We start from the raw sequence: 20,117 nt of genomic DNA on the forward strand, positions 1-20,117 counted from the left end.
TATTCAAAACCAGTTTCTATTTTATTTTCTTCTTTTAAGTTGTTTGATGGACGATCCTCATATTATGGCGATTAAAATGCTAACTCTCTCTCTCTAGATTTGGATTTAAAAAGCACGAAACAGAACGACGTTCGAGGTTTCACCGCCGCCGGTTTTATTTTTATAGATAAAACGATAGATAGTTACTTACAAGAAAATATTTACCTGCCATTATCCTTGATTTCGTCTAGTGTGCCACACAGCCAAGTCGTTGTCACTATCACAAAATATTTTCAGTTTGGTTGCTTTTTATTTTAATATTAAACTGTAAATTTTCTTGTTTGCATAGGTGTTGACAGTGTGGGCATCCACGTAAAAAAGAGATACGTTGATATTAGAGTGAAGTATTTCAAGCTGAAATTATGAAGAATTGATGTAAGCTGAATATATTAACAGAGAAGATGTTGCTATTCAATAACAAAACCACATATCTAAGCTCAAAATAAAAAAGGTCATTCCAAAATAAACACGATTTTTTTAGGCAATGACGGTGACCCCATAAAAGGTATCCAGTATGATAGATCTGTATTTAAGACTTCAATCAACTCGATCTTTTGCATGCATAGTAAACGTTAACTCAAGGTTCCTTTTGTATTTTTGATATATTTATACATCTAATAATGAGATGTACTTGACACAATAAATTACAATAAATTACAATAATAAACAAAAAAAGAAAACACTAAAGAAACACGTGAAGTGCAGTGGTATTCACAAGAAAGCCAGTGACCTGCTACTATATAAAAACAATTAATCAGCAAGAAATCGGACATCACCCAAACTGGAAATCTACCGTTTCGCTAGTAGAAATGACATGGTGCACACTATAACATTCGACCTTTGATCTTTGTCATGACCGCAGCCCTGAAGGAACGATACTTTGATTCAGCTGTGCGAAAAACCTGATGATATTCTGCTAAATGAGCGGAAAAGGTCACATCTGACAAAAATACATTATCTAGGCTGATTTTCGGATTAAAAACCTAAGATTTTGTGCAAGCGTTAAATTCTGTGAAGTGTAACTATAAGAGACGTTAAACACAATTACTTAGAAAAAAAGAATTCCGATTCCTTAACATATCGTATTTTTTATTAAGCATAGTTGCTCCCCCCCCCCCGTCTCACTCTCTCTCTCTCTCTCTCTCTCTCTCTCTCTCTCTCATACACTTCCTCTCCCTCTCCTTTCTGAATGAATATATCTTAAAATGTGCGACCACTGTTGACCCTATACTATACATATTTATTATCAATGAAAACGCGCCGTCATAAATACACAAATATGAATTCCAAACAGCACGATTCAGGCTTCAAGTATAAACCTTTTATAATTAGTTTTCCACATGGGTTATGAAAAAATGTGATTGAATGAACTTAGATGACCTTTGACTACTAGATATTCCGTCATCCGTACGGTATGGTATGATAATCATGTCTGAAAACGATGCAGAAGTCAGGTACTGAGTAGTGTCGAATGCAAAGCGAAATTAAGTAAAAATCAAAATTAGAGTGCAACGTTTATTAAATAAATAGACTGCAAGCCTCCCAACACATACAACAAAAAACAAATAAAGTCAACCAATATCCTTACAAGTAAACTCACAAACTGTAAAATCTTATGTTTAAAGACATTACGCTCAGAAGCCTGTCGGAGCGTTGTCATAATGGTGTAGTACATTCACCCCAGCCAGGAATGTACACTGTAACAATGAGCGCAAGAAATTATTCTGTTCTTCATTTTCGTTTAAAATCGTTCATTAATTTGCTAAAATACACAGTAATATGCATTATATGTATAATCTAAATGTGTTAAAGCCGCTCTCCTAAAATTATTTAAGTTTTCAGAACTTCTTTTTATAGATGTAGTAATATGGTCGTTAATCGTAGAACTTTTTATAGATGTATTAATATGGCCGTTAATCGCAGAACTTCTTTTTATTGATATAGTAATGGAGCTGTTAATTGCAGTGGGATAAACAAATCAATGCAAGTCGATGGTTTTGTTTTAAACATATAGAAACAAAACAAAACGTGTTTTCAGTAGATATAAGTAAATATTTCCCCCTTGAAGTAGAAACACAATGTCCACTTTACTCGTGAAATATTTCCTTATATCTACTCAAACAACGTGGATATCCTCTTTGTATTATAAGTATCAGGAGAATAATTAGGTGAAAAAAAACGAAATTACAATGAACATGATAGAAAGCTGTCTTGCTCACTTGATTGCGAGATACACATATTTAATTAGTTGGGTAAGTTTATCTTCTGATTGAGAAGACACGAGAGATTCAAACTTTCAAAGAAAGAAGTACATACAAATGACATAAAAATTTTATGGATAGAAAAAATAAATAAAGAGGAAGTGGTACCCTATTTCAATCATATCATACTTTGATTACATATTAAACAAAACCTTAGTTCTCGTATATTCTCGTAATGCGATCTAATTCTACAGCAAGATATTTAAAACTATTAATTTCTAATTGTATCCTTCGAAATAAATTGTTTTATTCGTACCATAATTGTGAAGTTTACTAGAATTAGACAGGGTTCCTTTATATGCTAGCATAAACTAACAAATTCCTCGCTAGATTAGGATTACACCCCCGGACTCGCTTTAACAGTTCCCGGACACATCCAATTCCATGTTTCCATCCAATTAGTATAAACCAAATATAACGTTTAAACATCATTAAACGTATCTTTCCGTATTAAACGGATATCAATGAAAATGTAAACGTATACACTTGACGAGGAAAGTTAAATCCGAATTTTAATGTTCAGCATAATACTCTTCATCTAACTCTCATGTGTATTTGTATGTAATAAAAATAAAATACATGCATACTATTGGTTGTTTTTTCTTCTTAGGTAAACTGCTTGTTGCATACAAGTGTCATTATAAGGAAGCCATTTATGCAAGTCATAATATAACAGATACTGGGAAGTCAATATATTTCGTGGCTTACCCATTTCTAAGAATTGCGTAGCAGTTAGACCCCTTTCAAAATCTACAAATAGGTAAGTTCCGGCGAGAATGTCATTTCTCAGCTCCTTCCTCTCACGAAATTTGATACTCACAAAGATACACAGAATTAATTCATTGTATGCTTACGAATCACAATATAACACACACACACACACACACGCACACACACACACACACACACACATGTGTTTTGGAGAGAGGGATATATAGAGAGAGAGAGAAAAATAGAAAAGTTTAGAAACCATTTTTTGAAGCAACAGTAAAGCCAAAGGAACATATTACATTTACTTTATTGAGGAATAAAATGAATGAAAGTGATAAATATGCACTAAGCCTAGTACCAGACATATTCAAAATGAAGAGATACTAAAATATTACAGTATACCTTCAGGTCTATATATAAGAAAGCATTGAATTAAGTCAAGTATTCCACGACTGGCAAAGTGATTGGAGTAAAAAATAAATAAATAAAATAATCCAGAGAGCTAATTACTTCTAAGTATCTAATTTTATGTTTACCTTTTATATACTCCAAATTTTCGTCCTGACACCTCATCAGCGACGTAATTACTGGCGCAAAAATAAATGTGTTTGAATGACATGGACGAAATTTCTTTTCTCTGTATCACTGCTTCTCTGGGACGCCTGGCTTGTTGGTTCTTAGTAAAATATTTGTCAGATAGGATGCTGTTATATTTCATACTCTGTAAAACTGTTAATTAGTCTTTCTTTAACTTAAATGTAACATTTGTATTCTAATTAGCCTTGCATGTTTAAATACCACACATATTAGACAAACTTCTTTCGTTTTGATCAATGCCTTATTAAGACGAAGCTCTTACATATTTTGCTTCTACAAAAATGTTTTCTTCAATGAAACGTTCTGACTGAATCTGTTTTGTGCAAGTTTTCCAGTTATATTATTACTATTCCATGATGTGTCACTAGCCTTAAGCATCTCTTGAAGACAGTTTTTTAAGCTCTATTGCTATTGTTAAATGACGTTTTGCTAACTGTCCGCATTCTTTGTAGACAGTTTTTCCAGTTATATTGCTGCTGTTAAATGACGTTTCACTAAATGTCCTCATCTCTTGTAGACATCTTTACCAGTTCTATTGCTACTGTTAAATGACATTTTACTAAATGTCCGCATCTCCTGTAGACAGCTTTTCCAATTTATTGCTACTGTTAAATGACATTTTACTAAATGCCCGCATCCCTTGTAGACAGCTTTTCCAGTTCTATTGCTACTGTTAAATGTCGTTTCACTAAATGTCCGCATCTCTTGTAGACATCTTTTCCAGTCCTATTGCTACTGTTAAATGACATTTTGCTAAATGTTCGCATATGTTTTATGCATCTTTTCCAGTTCTATTGATACTGTTAAATGACATTTTACTAAATGTCCGCATCTCCTGTAGCCAGCTTTTCCAATTTATTGCTACTGTTAAATGACATTTTACTAAATGTCCGCATCTCTTATAGACATCTTTTCCAGTTCTATTGCTACTGTTAAATGACGCTTTGCTAACTCGCCGCATCCCTTGTAGACAGCTTTTCCAGTTCTATTGCTAATGTTAAATGACGTTTCACTAAATGTCCACATCTCTTGTAGACATCTTTTCTAATGTATTGCTACTGTTAAATGACATGTTACTAAATGTCCCCATCTCTTGTAGACAGCATTTTAAGCTCTATTGTTACTGTTAAATAACGTTTCACTAAATGTCCGCATCTTTTGTAGTCATGTTTGCAAGTTCTATTGCTGCTGTTAAATGACGTTTCAATAAATGTCCGCATCTCTTGTAGACATCTTTTCCAGTCCTATTGCTACTGTTAAATGACATTTTACTAAATGTCCGCATCTCTTGTAGACATCTTTTTAAGCTCTATTGATACTGTTAAATGACGCTTTGCTAACTTGCCGCATCCCTTGTAGACAGCTTTTCCAGTTCTATTGATACTGTTAAATGACGTTTCACTTAATGTCCGCATCTCCTGTAGACAGCTTTTCCAATTTATTGCTACTGTTAAATGACATTTTACTAAATGTCCGCATCTCTTGTAGACATCTTTTTAAGCTCTATTGATACTGTTAAATGACGCTTTGCTAACTCGCCGCATCCCTTGTAGACAGCTTTTCCAGTTCTATTGCTAATGTTAAATGACGTTTCACTAAATGTCCGCATCTCCTGTAGACATCTTTTCCAGTCCTATTGCTATTGTTAAATGACATTTTGCTAAATGTCCGTATCTGTTGTATACATCTTTTCCAGTTCTATTGCTACTGTTAAATGACGTTTCACTAAATGTCCGCATCTCTTGTAGACATCTTTTCTAATTTATTGCTACTGTTAAATGACATGTTACTAAATGTCCCCATCTCTTGTAGACAGCATTTTAAGCTCTATTGCTACTATTAAATGACGTTTCACTAAATGTCCGCATCTTTTGTAGTCATGTTTGGAAGTTCTATTGCTGCTGTTAAATGACGTTTCACTAAATGTCCGCATCTCTTGTAGACATCTTTTCCAGTCCTATTGCTACTGTAAATGACATTTTGCTAAATGTCCGCATCTCTTGTAGACATCTTTTCCAGTTCTATTGCTGCTGTTAAATGACGTTTCAATAAATGTCCGCATCTCTTGTGAACATGTTTTCCACCACTTTGACTATTAATTCATGAGGCATCACATATAAATCATACATTAGTCAGATGATTGGAATAACTATGAAGGAAATAAACCATCTTTGATCAAATTTGCTATTTCACAACGTGATTACATAAATAATACACACATTCTGCTAATTATTAATATGGTTATCTTTCTCCGCATTTTTCAAAGCTGTTTTTCAAGGTTAGGGACTTTTTATTTTTCACCCTTATAGTTTTAGTTTTAGACATCATTGCATCTATACCTTGCGTATACATCTGTTTTTCTGCTCTTGACTAAATCCAAATATGCCTTCAAACAACGTGTAACGTCAATATAATGATTTCGACCCAGGCACTGATCTCAGACAACGTGTAACGTCAATATAATGATTTCGACCCAGGCACTGATCTCAGACGTGTAACGTCAATATAATGATTTCGACCCAGGCACTGATCTCAGACAACGTGTAACGTTAATATAATGATTTCGACCCAGGCACTGATCTCAGACAACGTGTAACGTCAATATAATGATTTCGACCCAGGCACTGATCTCAGACAACGTGTAACGTCAATATAATGATTTCAGCCCAGGCACTGATCTCAGACAACGTGTAACGTCAATATAATGATTTCAACCCAGGCACTGATCTCAGACAACGTGTAACGTCAATATAATGATTTCGACCCAGGCACTGATCTCAGACAACGTGTAACGTCAATATAATGATTTCGACCCAGGCACTGATCTAAAATGACTAAATGTAGCAAATGTTAGCGCAAATGAATTCGAACAAAAAGCCCACAATCCCCACCGATATAGTTAATGTATCATTCCACATACATGTGCATGGCCAGTGAGTTATCTAAAACAGATGTAATTTCTCGTACAAACTCCTCATAATACATGTACTCGACGGGAAGATCCAGTTGGTTGGAACAAGTATGGGCGATGGGACGTCTGAAGACTCCTTTCAGATCATGGTTGAAATTAATTGTTATCCCTTCTTCTGGAAGCCTGGTGTAACCAGTCACAAACTGCAAAAATGTTCTCAAAGACTTCTTATTTAGACTCTCTACAAACTGTACAAGATAGGAATACACTTCACTTTCTTTATCCGACAACTGCCTAGTCGGAACCAAAATGCTTGCAGCTTTTTCTGGAGTTGGTCTTAGCTTTTCCGCGAGCTTTCTGAGAGCTCCTTTGGAAAGGCAGCTCCAGAATACTTCTACGTGAATCTCAGGCATCCCTTCTTTTATTTGTTGTAAATGACGTGAAGGCTCGTGAATTAGAACTTTTACAGCTATGTCAGTCAATTTCTCCTTGATATTTGCTTGTGTTGGTAAGCATCTATGTCCATGTGTGTCGAATATACGTATTAAAGATTCCTTTTCGTCCCCTGTAAGACTCGCAAATTTCGTCTGAGCTTTTTCCATTAACAGTCTCTCCTCGCTGCTCACGAACATTAAATACTCTTCCAGCAAAAGGTCCAGATCAGACATCCACGATTTGCCGCCATGAAATGCAGAAATGAGACACGCTGCTGATATGTTGAATGGTAGAGTTCCTGTCAGCGCAACAGTATGGGACAAGATTCTCCCTATGACTTTTAGATCCGTCTCTACTTTTCGAATTTGATCCAGATGTACATGAGGAACTAAGACGTCCTTGCCATGGAAATATTGACTTGATGCTGCCGTCCAAAACGAAGCTAGCAGATCCTTTGTTACGCCACCATAATCCCACCCTCTCTCCCCTTCAAAGCTCACGCATAGTTCGTACATCGCAATACCGGGATGTTTGTCATACAACTCTATGACTTCGTTTAGAATGGTATCTCTGTCTATAATGGTAATCTTTTCTCTTCTTGGGTTTAGAACATGTCTGAATCTTGAGATAGCTGAAATAGGTGCAAAATCCATGATTGATTTTGTACGTAGGACAGATATGAATATTATGTAAGCACATGCTGTAGTTAGATACATTCTGCTGGTTTTAGCCACATTACCGCTACTTATCAACAGCTTAATATCCTTTTTGCGTCGATAGATGTAATATCTGTATTACAAAAGCATGTGATTCTCATATAACTGTTTATGACCCAGTCATGGTAGTAATGTGGGAATTGAATCAGAAAATTATCCTTTAAATTCAAACATTCCAAAAACTAACATTAAAATGGTCACGCTCATATTTAGTTTTAAGTCATTTGTATTTTGTATCAACGATCGAACGGAAAAGGTTAAAAGCTTCAGCCACTTATTAGATCTGACTGCACTAATTATTTCTGAGAGAAGGAAACATTTTTTATTGGAGAACACTAAGCTACGGAGAAAACCATTTCCATTTTTATTAGATTGAAGTTAAGCTGAAAATACAACATTAAATATATTTATTTCGTTGAAGCCATACTATTCGCTATGCAACAGGAACAAACAAATATGCTTGCAAAGTATGCAACAAATTTCAAATGATAAAAATTCGTCTGATCCCCTTTAGTTGGGCACACCAAAAGTACAATGTATAGAGTAACATACTTAACGCATGTGCTTCACGAAAAGTAAAGGCGGATAACATTCAATATATCTCTGCCAAACATTACTTTAAAGATAGACGTCACGCATTCATGATCAAACGCATAAGATGGCAAGCAGTGTCAAATACATAATACAGCATAGCATTAAAAGAATAAGATGGCATACAGTGTCAAAAGGGATAAAATAGCTTACAGTGTCAAAAGGCATACAGTAGCATACAGTGTCAAAAGACATAAGACAGCATACGATGTAAAATGGCATAGGCCCTCATATAGTGCCAAAGCGCATAAGATAGCATGCCGTGTCAAAAGGCATAAAACAGCTTACATTGTCTGAAGGCATACGATAGCATACAGTGTCAAAAGGCATTTTCAGACACATAAGATATATATATATATATATATATATATATATATATATATATATATATATATATATATATATATATATATATATATATATATACATACATACATGGACTGTTGCGTGCAGGCAAGGTGGATGCGAAGACCGTGACTTAATATAAAGGATTTGACTTAGTGCTGTAGGACGTTACCGTGTTATTACGTGGGGATTAAGTAACGTTTGAGATACATTTTAGTTTCGTGATTTTTAGAGGTCGTTGAAAACTCACTGTCAAAAGCGATCCAATTGTCTTATGACATCGAGAGGAAAATGAGAGGAAAATGAAAACAATATACCTTCACTTAGTTCTGTGCAGTCGGAACTCGATTCGGTAAAACCACATTCTTCCAATTGCTTTGAATGACACCAAGAAAAAAACTAAAGTAAGTTTTGCTTTTCTGCATACTAAATGAATGCTCTTATAAATACTTAAATGTGTGCGATAAATAGAATGTATCAAGTATCTGGTGATTAATCCATCCATAACAGACTAATGGCATATACATGCAATATCAATATTCTCTGAGCAAGATGGCGTGAGTGCACTATGGGATTTCGGGACCAGTTATGGTTCAGAAAGCTTTACGATTTAGTGAAATATCTAAATACAGAGAACCCAAAAGTCCATAGAAAATGTGCCGTCTGTAGGAGGCATGTAAATGTGAGTTTAATTATGCAACTACGACACATATTGATTACTACCAAGAACTCGAAAGATAGGGCTTTATATATATATATATATATATATATATATATATATATATATATATATATATATATATATATATATATATATATATATATATATATGAAACATCTGAATTCATTAAACATTAATGTGGCAGTACTCTTGTTGAAGTCGCCTTATATGTAATAGCATGTAATATGCAAAGTACCTGACTCTGAGGCAGAGCAGATGCCACCATAGCTAGTGCTAGTGGCTCGCTTGCTTCCGTCAGTTGTGCTTCACTGATCTCGGTTGGTTCCACGTCCAGCTCTGTGATCTCGTCAGAAAGGGTGCTGGTGAAAAGTTAAGAAATTAAATGAACTTGGTGGCTTTGAAATGTGTGCATCTTTTAAGTTAATGGCAAAAGGCTTCAAATAGTACATAATATGGAATTACGCATGAATATTTAGCTGTTTATTAAACATAGACTTAAGGCGTAAAACTTATATATCAGCTACTTAACCATACTTATACAAAAAGGTGTACAGTTTACCAAGAGACCTATTATATTTAAATAAAATATTGGTGGTGTATATTTTGGGGTTAAAATGTTTGTAATTACAATAAGCTGACAGAATATTTAATGTTCCCTACATCACTACCTGACTTGGTCTCTAGGGCATTGCCTTAATTTGATTTGCATCCTGATTTTTATATATGATCGCTTACTTAAATGGCACCAACAGAGACACATACATTCATACATATTGTACAAAAGGCACTCACCATTACAAACCCCAAGATGTTATTGAATTACCTGCTTGCTTGTTGCTTTTACAAAAGAAATATAACATTGTTATATTTTCTCACAAAGCAAAAGTCATGGAAATGTAAAACAGCTAGAAATTTGGTTTTAATATCGAGTTCCAAAAGTTAATAATCGGGTACTTTGTCTAAAACTCATCAATTATGTTATTGATCATGAATAAACAATTTACCAGCCTTTTATATGATAAAGCGAATTTTAATTACAAAGTGAAATTTAGGATTTGTTGGTACACAACATGAACTGTATATACCTTTTTGCAAGCAAATTTAGGAAATCAAAAAGATCATCAAAGTGTATGTTTCCTGAAAAAATATTTTTTCGTTCTATTTTAAAATTTGGATCATAAGTTTGGGTATATTCCACAAATAATTTCTAAAGCGTTCAGGAACATAACAGCCGCATAATACATGCTCAATTTGTCCTATTCCCTTCTCATAAGAAAGATCATTTTTCATTAATATTTTAAAGAATTTTGTTCCTGACACTGGTGAGAAACGTGGTTGTTATCAGTTCTTTATAAATATATTTTGTTACGTCATAGGGGCTTAACTTTGTAACGAGACAATGTCAAACCCAACAAAATATAAATTTATTTCCCTAAAATATAAAACCAAACAAAGTGAAAGAATTAAAATCAATTTACTGCATGGTATGGATTCCTGTAAGTTTTCCTACATGTATTATCAATTTCACTTTAATCTTGAAACAATCTAAAATATTCCGAATGAAGGTTCTAATGTGCTTATGTGTAATATTGGCATCACTGAAAAAATACTGTTCTAATGTCAAAACATTTTATTTCAAGGTAAATCAAATGGAAGTAGAAAATCACAAATGTCCTTGAATTTTTCACGGTATTCCATAAAATTATTGAATATCGAAGTCCTTAATGTTCTCACAATAATGCAGCAAGGTAATTGTCCATTTAGACTGTTTTCCGTTCAGCAATTTAGCGAACAATAAAAAAATATGAATCATCCCGTAACGCTTACAAAACTGAACTATAGCTTAGGAATGAAACACTGTTTATTCAATTCCTTTATATAGCCACTATATACGCACCAAATCAACAATTCGTAATCAATATAAAAGATTTCAGGTATTTAAACTATTCTGTATTACGAAATATCTTCAGCAGTCATTATCTGACATATTTTATATTTGGGCCAATCAGCAACTTTGATTTGCATGATATCTCTAGAATACAGATGTCGTCCTAGGTTCATTTCATATTGGCATGACCTCCATTCAACTATTTTGTCGCGTGATTTGATCCATTTAGCTGTTGACGTGAACTTAGCAACTCGATTCTGATTTATGAATAGAGAAAGTACAGACATGTGCTCTTCTTATAGTACAGGCCAGACAAAGAATTTAATAATTAAAATTATGTCATTAACCGAAAGGACTTAAATCAAAACAATATTATAAAATATATATGAGATAGCTGTCCATTACAATTTATTCTTTTTTCTTACCTTAAAGTGCTAAGTTCATTTTTTTAAACTGCTTGACAACTATTTCCACTTTCAAAAACATGAATGATTTTTTCTCCACTTCCTCGACATCTGAGATCAAATCAAATTACTGTGAAAAAATATTAGGTTGTGTTTTGTGTTTTGCTTCATCAAACATTAATAGTGATCCTTGTACATACATATATGTCGACTAAATACAACATCGTTTGTGTTCTTCATCTTGTGTATGATTTCAAATTATCAGTGACAACTAAATTAAGAATATATGGAGGCAATTATTAGTAGCTAATGTTCCATAGCGATATAGCATAAAAATACATCACGCCAAGGTTTTTCAATGTATACAAAAGTTTATTTCAATTAAGTTCAAACCCCTATTATGAATAAATAACGTGCTAATTGACCTCCCTGGCGACAACCACTATTCAGCTTAAAAGACGGGAATAAAAGTCCATTATTAAAGACACAGTTTTCTGATTTATTGCAAAATACTCTACACAGTGACAAATGGATTAACCAAAGTTAACAGATTTCAGAGCATTGTCCAAACAACGTCCTTCTCAGCCGATTATGGAGTTTTTCAAAGCCTATTCATATGAGAAGACCCGATTCAATTTTCTTCTCAGGACAGTTCATTAGACCATCTACAATTCTTTTATTTTCACCAATAGATCTTCCTTTCAAAAGTTCGTTCTGGAAGTCAGAAATGATAAATCAGAGGACATTCTGGACCCTATTTCAAATAGATGCGATGCATTATTGTGATCTACATTAAGAGTGAGGTTGGTCTCCATAAAATCAATTTTCTGTCTTTAGTTTCTATTGGGATGCAGTGAACGATTACCTGAAACTGAAATGTTAAAACAAAACTTTATATAACAAACCCAGCATTTAGATACATAAACGGAAAAATCATCTTTCCGAAAGAATAGTAGAATTTAACTTAAAATCAATCGGAGCCAGGACTAATTTCATGTTCTTTTTATGACGAATGCGAATCCGCATTCCTCAAACATTGGGTAAATTTTGGTTACTATGTAGAAACATCTGCAGGGTCGATTTCGCAAATCAATAACGCTACATGTTCCTCAATACGTTGCATATTCACCCTCATATCCCTATCACACATTAATAATGTTTAAATCACAACTAAATAGCCCTATTATACGTTAATGATGATGCGATCACAACTAAATAACCATATTAAATGTTAATGATGTTCCGATCACAACTAAATAACCCTACTATACATTAATGATGATGTCCTTGCATTTCAAAGTGCAATGATGCATCTCGATGGTTCCATGTCATTGCAAGGTTTACCTTTTACGACTAATGGCAACTCTTTGTAAAGAGTAATTTGTACTATATAAACCCAATGTACATTTACGCTTGCATATACAGTAATTATTTTAATTAATGTTACTTGTAAATTGTAATAAGTGACAGCTAGAAGGCTGAACTGTTGGTTCTCTGCTTGCCACTTTACACTGAAGGAATTCTGGAGAGAACTCTGACCCGTACTGCAGTTTGAGTGATATATTTGGGTAATATACGTACGAATTATTCAGATATTAAATTTACTGGTTTAAGAAATATAACTTATTAGTTAGGAAAAGATCTCAAGACATATATTAGTTCAGTATTTTATGGTTATATATTCTTTGGCAACATTTTGCAAGATTTGGTCCATACCAATCTGTCATTTATACAAATCTAATTCTTTATCGAAGTGGAACTCACACTGTTTAGTTCAACGAATGAACAAAATTCACCATCTGTTAATGTTTAATTGGTTTGATTTATAAACCTAAAAAATCACAGTAATAGCTATGCATCTATAAGAAATGAATCAGTTTGATGGTGATGTTAAAACATTCTGTCAAGATACGTTTTCGTTTACTAGTTAAAATTGTTTACTGTGCACTGATCAAGGCGACTGCATCCGCCTCTGTTAGGTCGAACAATTGGGCTAAATCAGCAACCGGAAGTCCAAGCTGACAGATGATATCCATCTGATCTAAGTCACTTTCTGGTTCCGAATACTGTTCGGATATACCAGTAGCTTCTGCTTTAGATCCTGCAAAAAGTAACAAGACAGGGAATACAAGTTATATGAAATACACCAACGAGTCAGGTTTTCCCTCCACCATTTATACTGGCCACCATGTATTGAAAATGGCGTTAAACCCTCCTCCAATTACAACAAAAACAACAACAACAACAACAACCATGGGTTGTGAAGAAAATATACTTAATAAATACCTTTACTATGGTTCATTCTTCACATCTGTATGGCCATAGCATCGATTTTCATAACTTCAGAAACAACCACCTCTATGAAATACCACACATCTCGTTTTCCACGTGGAAATTTACCTAACAGTTTATCTGATCCTAATCCGGCTACTAGCAATCTGGCTAACTCTGTCATTTGACACAGATGTATAAGGTTTAATTTAGATTGAGTTATCTCCCTTTCGTCTTGATTGACCCGACCGTGTACATCTCCATCTTTTATATAAATAGATACTTGAAGATGACTTATATCGCTATCAAATTAGATAAAATCTGGTTCAGGACTAGTATGTACACTGAAATCGCACCTAATTAACATTTTATTCAAAGCAAGTAAGCTGTTTTATTTTCTACAGCTGTAAATACATTTTTGTCAGCGTGAACAGAACAGCATTCGTGTGTTACATGGATACACCAAAAGCAGCAGGGGGGGGGGGGGGCGAATCCGACATTTTGTCCAATCGTTATTTTGCTTAATTAATACTTCTGCACTCAGCGGATCCGGTGTAGTCAGCGCCTGGTAAAAAAAAAACGACGACGGTCCATCCTACACGACGGTGACGTCATTTGGTTTAATACACTTTTCTGCGAGCCGATCCCAGTTTTGTCAGCGTCCGGTAAACACAGCGACGACCGCGTCGATGTCATTGCCTCCCCCTGCTGCTAAGAAGTTATTTACAATGAAAATTATTTACAACTAACCGAATATTTGGTCAAGTCCGATACGATATCGTGTCCGAGGATCATGTAAATTTATCGTTACAAATCCATCTGGGGTCGACTGAGCATGACTAAAAAAGTTTCGAAAACCATTAAAGTCCATGTCACCGCCGCACCATGTCTGCCAAATATTTCGTAGCGTGTGTGTATCAACGCCGTTGAATACAGCAAGAATATTACAGTTGTCTCTGATTACTTTTGGAATCTGAGTGTATCGTTGAGTGACATATATCACGTCGGTGTTTTTATGCCTGCCTCTGGAAAATATCCTAGCTGGGTTTTTTTGATTGTCTAACATAACATCATCGTAAACGACTAGATTGTTAACGTCGCCATCAATATCATCAATGCCTGGTGCATCATTGATATCTGTAATAAACTCAATAACATTTTTTTCAGCGATCGCTGATGCATTCTCGTTAAAATCTTTCAACACCTCGTAGCATCGTTGATCATCCACGCTAGGGGCGATTAAATACAACTTATCCCACTTCATCCATCTCATTATTAAATTGAGTAACAATTGCGTCTTGCCGGATCCAGATGGTCCGATGATAATCATCCGGATCGAGTTTGGTAACGCTGCAACATGCTTAACTGGTTCTCTCGTTTTAGTCGCCGAAAAATCAATTATATTCATATCTCTATACATAAATTATGGATCTATATTGTGTGAAGTGTAGAGTGCGTACTGGCACAAATGATATGACAACCGTTACAACGAGAAATAACAGATCGGCGCTTACTGGTAAGTGTGTACAATGCGGTACAAAGAAATTTAGATTTATTTCTGCTAGACCCGGGGATGCTTTAAAAAAAAGCGAGGAGGTGATATTGCAGCCAAGTTATCAAAACTCCCCGGAACACCGTGGGCAAAGTATCCAGGAGAAAAGCACCTCCCAGGATATAGCTACTGTGGCCCCGGAACACGATTAGATATCAGACTCGATGATCAAAATCACCCGCGACCCGGTGAGTATCCAATAAACGCTATCGATAAGGCGTGTCATGCTCATGATGTTGCTTACTACAAAAGTAGCGATCTGCAACAGCGTCATATCGCGGATGTAAAATTAATTCACGCGTTAAATGCTATTCCTGATAAATCATTCAAAGAAAAGTTGGCTTCATGGTTGGTAAAATCGGCTATGAAAGGTAAATTAATGATTGGAAGCGGAGCTTCTCGCGCTGGTAATTGAAAACGCTAGCGTTTATAATAACAACATGGAATCCATCTATTATTCTCCGAGAGGATACTGGAAGGGGAAGGCCGCAATTGGTAAGCTTGCAAGCGCTGCAAAAGTAACGAGGGCCACTGCGGCTAATTGGTTATCTAAACAGGCTATATGGCAAATTTATCTACCACCGCCTAAACAAATCAACTTTTCGCGCTTTGATGTCAGCGTACCCAATGAAGTTCATCAAGCTGATATACTATTTCTGCCGCATGACAACGGTTACAAATACGCGCTAACCGTAGTTGATGTTGCGAGTCGATACAAACAAGCGGAGCCGTTAAAAACAAAGTCAGCAACTGAAGTGGCCGATGCGTTTGGGCGGATTTATCGAAGGGGTCCTCTGCGCTGGCCAAATCTATTACAAGTTGATCCTGGCAATGAATTTCGCGGCGCTGTTCTATAACGCTGAAACATCATAGCGTCGCGGTACGACGAGGTCATACTGCGCTACATCGTGATCAGGCAATTGTTGAACGATTCAATCGGACTCTTGCTGAACGGTTATTTGGATATCAGTACGCAAAAGAATTCATCCAAGAAAAACGATCTCGTGAATGGGTCAAAAGGTTGCCAGGCGTAATTGCAGCATTAAATAACGAGATTACCCGAGCAATTAACATGAAGCCCAGCGACGCGATTAAAAAAAAGTATATACCCGGAAGATCAAAAATAGATAGCGTTTCCAAGCCGATTCTCGGCGATGTCACTGTTAGATATCTGTATGAACCAGGAGAGCTTGAAGGCGGTAAAAAAAGAGCTACTGATCCTATTTGGAGTGTTACCACACATAACATATCAACGATAACACGATCAACTGGTAGACCACCGATCTATGGACTGGATTCAACTGCTCCTCAGCGCAGATTTACTCGCGAGCAACTACAAGTGATACCTGACGATACTCAATTACCCCCACGTGGCCTTAACTAGCGCCGTTGCGTCTATTGCACTCAAGACAAGTTAACCTCACATTACCACGGATATGACCGAGACTGTTATCGATCCTGTCCACGGTAAATTGGCGAGCGTCTTTATCCGAATAACGTCAGCGCATTACACAATTGCAACTCGCGCAGTGATTATTCTGTTGTTGTCGTAACTCAATTATTAATTCGGCATCAATATCAAAACGCCGCTGTTTTTTTTTATCCTGTTGGCGGTAACCCGAGAGTTTTCTATCAATGACGCTAGCATCAATAATGTCATCGTTGTCACTGGCTTCGTCAATAACAATTCTTCGAAGCTGATTTATCCTCCGTACTCTGGACACTGCAAGATAGACTAGATTTGACCATTCGATGCGATTATCAACCATCCAAACAATTGTATCCGTGATAGTCAGTCCCTGTGAGGAATGTATTGTCGTTGCGTATCCTAGCGTCCACGGGGATTTATCAGCACGTAGCGCGTCCTCGACGACGCTGATATCAACGAGCACAATATCATTCAGCACAAGAATTTGTTTTTTTGTCCCTGACGCTGTCGGGCCCGGGATTTCAACTTCAATGTTCTGCCGCCGTGTGTCCGCGGGTCTATAACATAACGGCACTGGGCGCGTTGGAAACTTTTCCTTATGCAACGTAAACAACTTTTGCTGAAGTGTGTCTCTGACTATCTTTCTACTCGCTACAATCAAATCGTTTGGTCTCCATGTTTCCCAGAATTCATTTAACGGCGTTTCGGGAATCACCTCGCGGATTATTTCACATTGAACTCTATCCGGCTGTAATCTGATTAATTTTTTAACCTCGCGCAGTTGTTCATCAAGTGCTCGGTAATCAGTATCGGTTTCTTCATAATAGTCCACAAAACCCTTTAACCAATCATGTGGACCCTCGCCGACAAATGGTGGTGGTTGGCCATGGTCGCCACACATGATTACCGCTGTATTCGCGCGCAGCGACCACTCAAGAAACAGTTGTAAAACATCTAATGAAACAGTACATATTTCATCCCAGATGATAACCTCAGGAATAAATTTTTCCCCCATTCGATCAGGAGTCCACTCACCGCCGCTGTATCGAAAAAAGCTGTGATAAGTAACGGCGTCAACACTTCGTTGTTTTATCTCTCGCGCTAGTCTATGGGTCGGTGTAAGCACGATTATACTTGCCCGCGTTCGAAATAATTCAATTGCCCGAGTCGTCTTTCCTGACCCGCCACAGCCGCTTAAATAAACTGTTTTGTATTTACAAATTGGATCAGAACACGGTGGTGCATTAGACCATTCTGACAATTTATCACCGCGTAAGTAATTGTTTTCAACGGTGACATCTGCTGACGGGGAATAATCGCGTCGTATTTCATTTTTAATTCTCCATATACCCCAACTCTCGTCCGGAATAGTAAACTCGGCTAAGTTTCCCTTGTACTTTACGTCTATATAAAATGAATCAACGGCTACTCTAACCGCGGTGTCGGGAAATCTATTTATCATCGAGAATAAATTGATAGCGGCGTAACCCAGCATAGACGCCCTCAAATGCGGATACGCGGGGCTGTCTCCATCGCTGTAGGAAACAACTGTACCCAACTTTGTTCCATTGGACAAGAAAGCTGTTTTGCAGTTCACGTATCTATTTTTTGCCACTGCGTCCTTGATTACGAAATCATATTCTGCGTCATCTATAATCAGCCGTGAGCAATATCGTTTGTAGTCGCAGTTTTTTCCACCTTGTGTGAACTTACCGATTATTCTTCTACCGAGATCTTTTGCCTCGCAGTTTCGTTGGTTGAATATCTTTTTGGACCATTCGATGATATATTCCTCGTCGGCATCAATGTGTGCTCTGGATTCGTCAATTATGCTATCTAGACGCTCTGGTTCTGGTAACCAGACTTCAGTCTGCGCCCGATATGATATAATCGCGTCACTGACAATCAACGATACAAGCATGCTACAATCAATCATATACCGTAGCAGCGCTATTGGCAGCCACTTCTTTTCAGCCATGTGTCTACCGATCCAAATATAACAACAGCGATGAAGTCCTGCCGCGAATTCAAATGATACTATGCGAGCGAATCCGGTTAAATCAAAATCAGGCAGTGGTCCATTAATAGCAACACGAGTCATTTCATGTCTGGGGTGTCCAAATCGTTTGAAGTACTCAGCGGCGGATCCATACCCGAGAAAACTTGCTGGATAACAGGCAACCATATCAACGGAAATCATAGCGTCGCGGTTGTATTCAGTGTTCCATAGTCCACCGTGATAATATTCCAAACAACTGGATTGTACATCCGGTAGAAATTCCTTGCGCGTTGGTCTCCACGCATTTTTCCTTGCTGCAACATGAGCCGCAACCGATGGAATCGTAAAACAATTTGTTAGCAGTTGTTCATCATGCTCTTCAAATTCCATGGCGGTTTTTTTCATTTTGTTGTGAAACGCTTCAGTGCGATATAATTCACCGTTTGGTCTTACAAACTGATCAAAGGTATCCACATCGTTTTCAGCGCTGCGAAGTAACCACACTGATACAGGGTCATTTTTACACAAGCAGGCAATAGCATCAAATAGTTTCCTCTCCGCGAGAAAACCATCCTCTCCCAGGAATTCCCCCGGGATATACTTTACTGTTCTATCCCGTGGAAATATTGTGACCGCGGGCGTCCACGCGTGTTCGTTATGATCAATAATTTTGATTGGGGCTCCATTTGATTTATACTTTGATTCATATAATACTTCACCGGTTATTGTTGTAACGGTTATTGGAAATCTCAGCGACGTTTCTAATCTCGCTATGTCGCTGATGGTTGCTCCTCGCTCGCGCACTGTCTCCTCCCATTGGTTTATTTTGCTACGTCGTAAATCAGTCAATTTGTTTCCTCGACACGCATTTGTAAAATGCTCTATTACTCGTTCTGCTACACAATTTATCCCCGTTGACTGTTTCATCGGCGCTAGTTTTCCGATATCAGGTTTCTTATTTAACGGGTATATTCCATAGACAACTGCTGTTTCAGGATACGCTCGTTCATAGTATGGTCTGTCAACTCCGGTTAACAGCCCTGGCTTGGAGTCGCGGCTAACAATAACTGTTTTCTTGTCGCTGAGAACCGGTTCAAATTTATCACGTATGATCCAATTACCTGATTCCACCCGGACAATGAATTTTACTCTGAAGAAATACTTTTTACCGTCAAGTTGTGATATTATCGTTGCTGCGCGGTTGTCGTTCATGGTAGCATCAACAATACCATCAATTCGAAATGTTGACCAACTATGAGATGCGCCATCACGCTTGAATTCATTGA

At 36.7% G+C, this 20,117-nt stretch overlaps 1 protein-coding gene across 2 annotated transcripts in view; it reads right to left on the reverse strand.

The window, feature by feature from the left end:
* Nucleotides 1-3,299: 3,299 nt before the first annotated feature.
* Nucleotides 3,300-20,117, reverse strand: part of LOC149799989 (uncharacterized) — a 33,821-nt gene continuing 17,003 nt past the window's right edge. The window contains exons 5-8 of one of the 2 annotated variants that reach the window (XM_089959522.1): nucleotides 13,522-13,681; nucleotides 9,524-9,647; nucleotides 8,924-8,981; nucleotides 3,300-7,585 (exon numbers count right to left, since the gene is read on the reverse strand). In XM_089959522.1, coding sequence (XP_089815648.1) covers nucleotides 6,516-7,585; nucleotides 8,924-8,981; nucleotides 9,524-9,647; nucleotides 13,522-13,616 — 1,347 coding nt within the window. In that variant the 5' untranslated portion in view covers nucleotides 13,617-13,681 and the 3' untranslated portion in view covers nucleotides 3,300-6,515. The remainder of the gene's footprint in view (nucleotides 7,586-8,923; nucleotides 8,982-9,523; nucleotides 9,648-13,521; nucleotides 13,682-20,117) is intronic. The other variant, XM_089959523.1, reaches the window with a different exon arrangement.

Source organism: Sinohyriopsis cumingii, chromosome 5 (assembly GCF_028554795.1).
Source record: "Sinohyriopsis cumingii isolate HCF-2022 chromosome 5, ASM2855479v2, whole genome shotgun sequence".
Lineage (NCBI taxonomy): Eukaryota > Metazoa > Mollusca > Bivalvia > Unionida > Unionidae > Sinohyriopsis > Sinohyriopsis cumingii.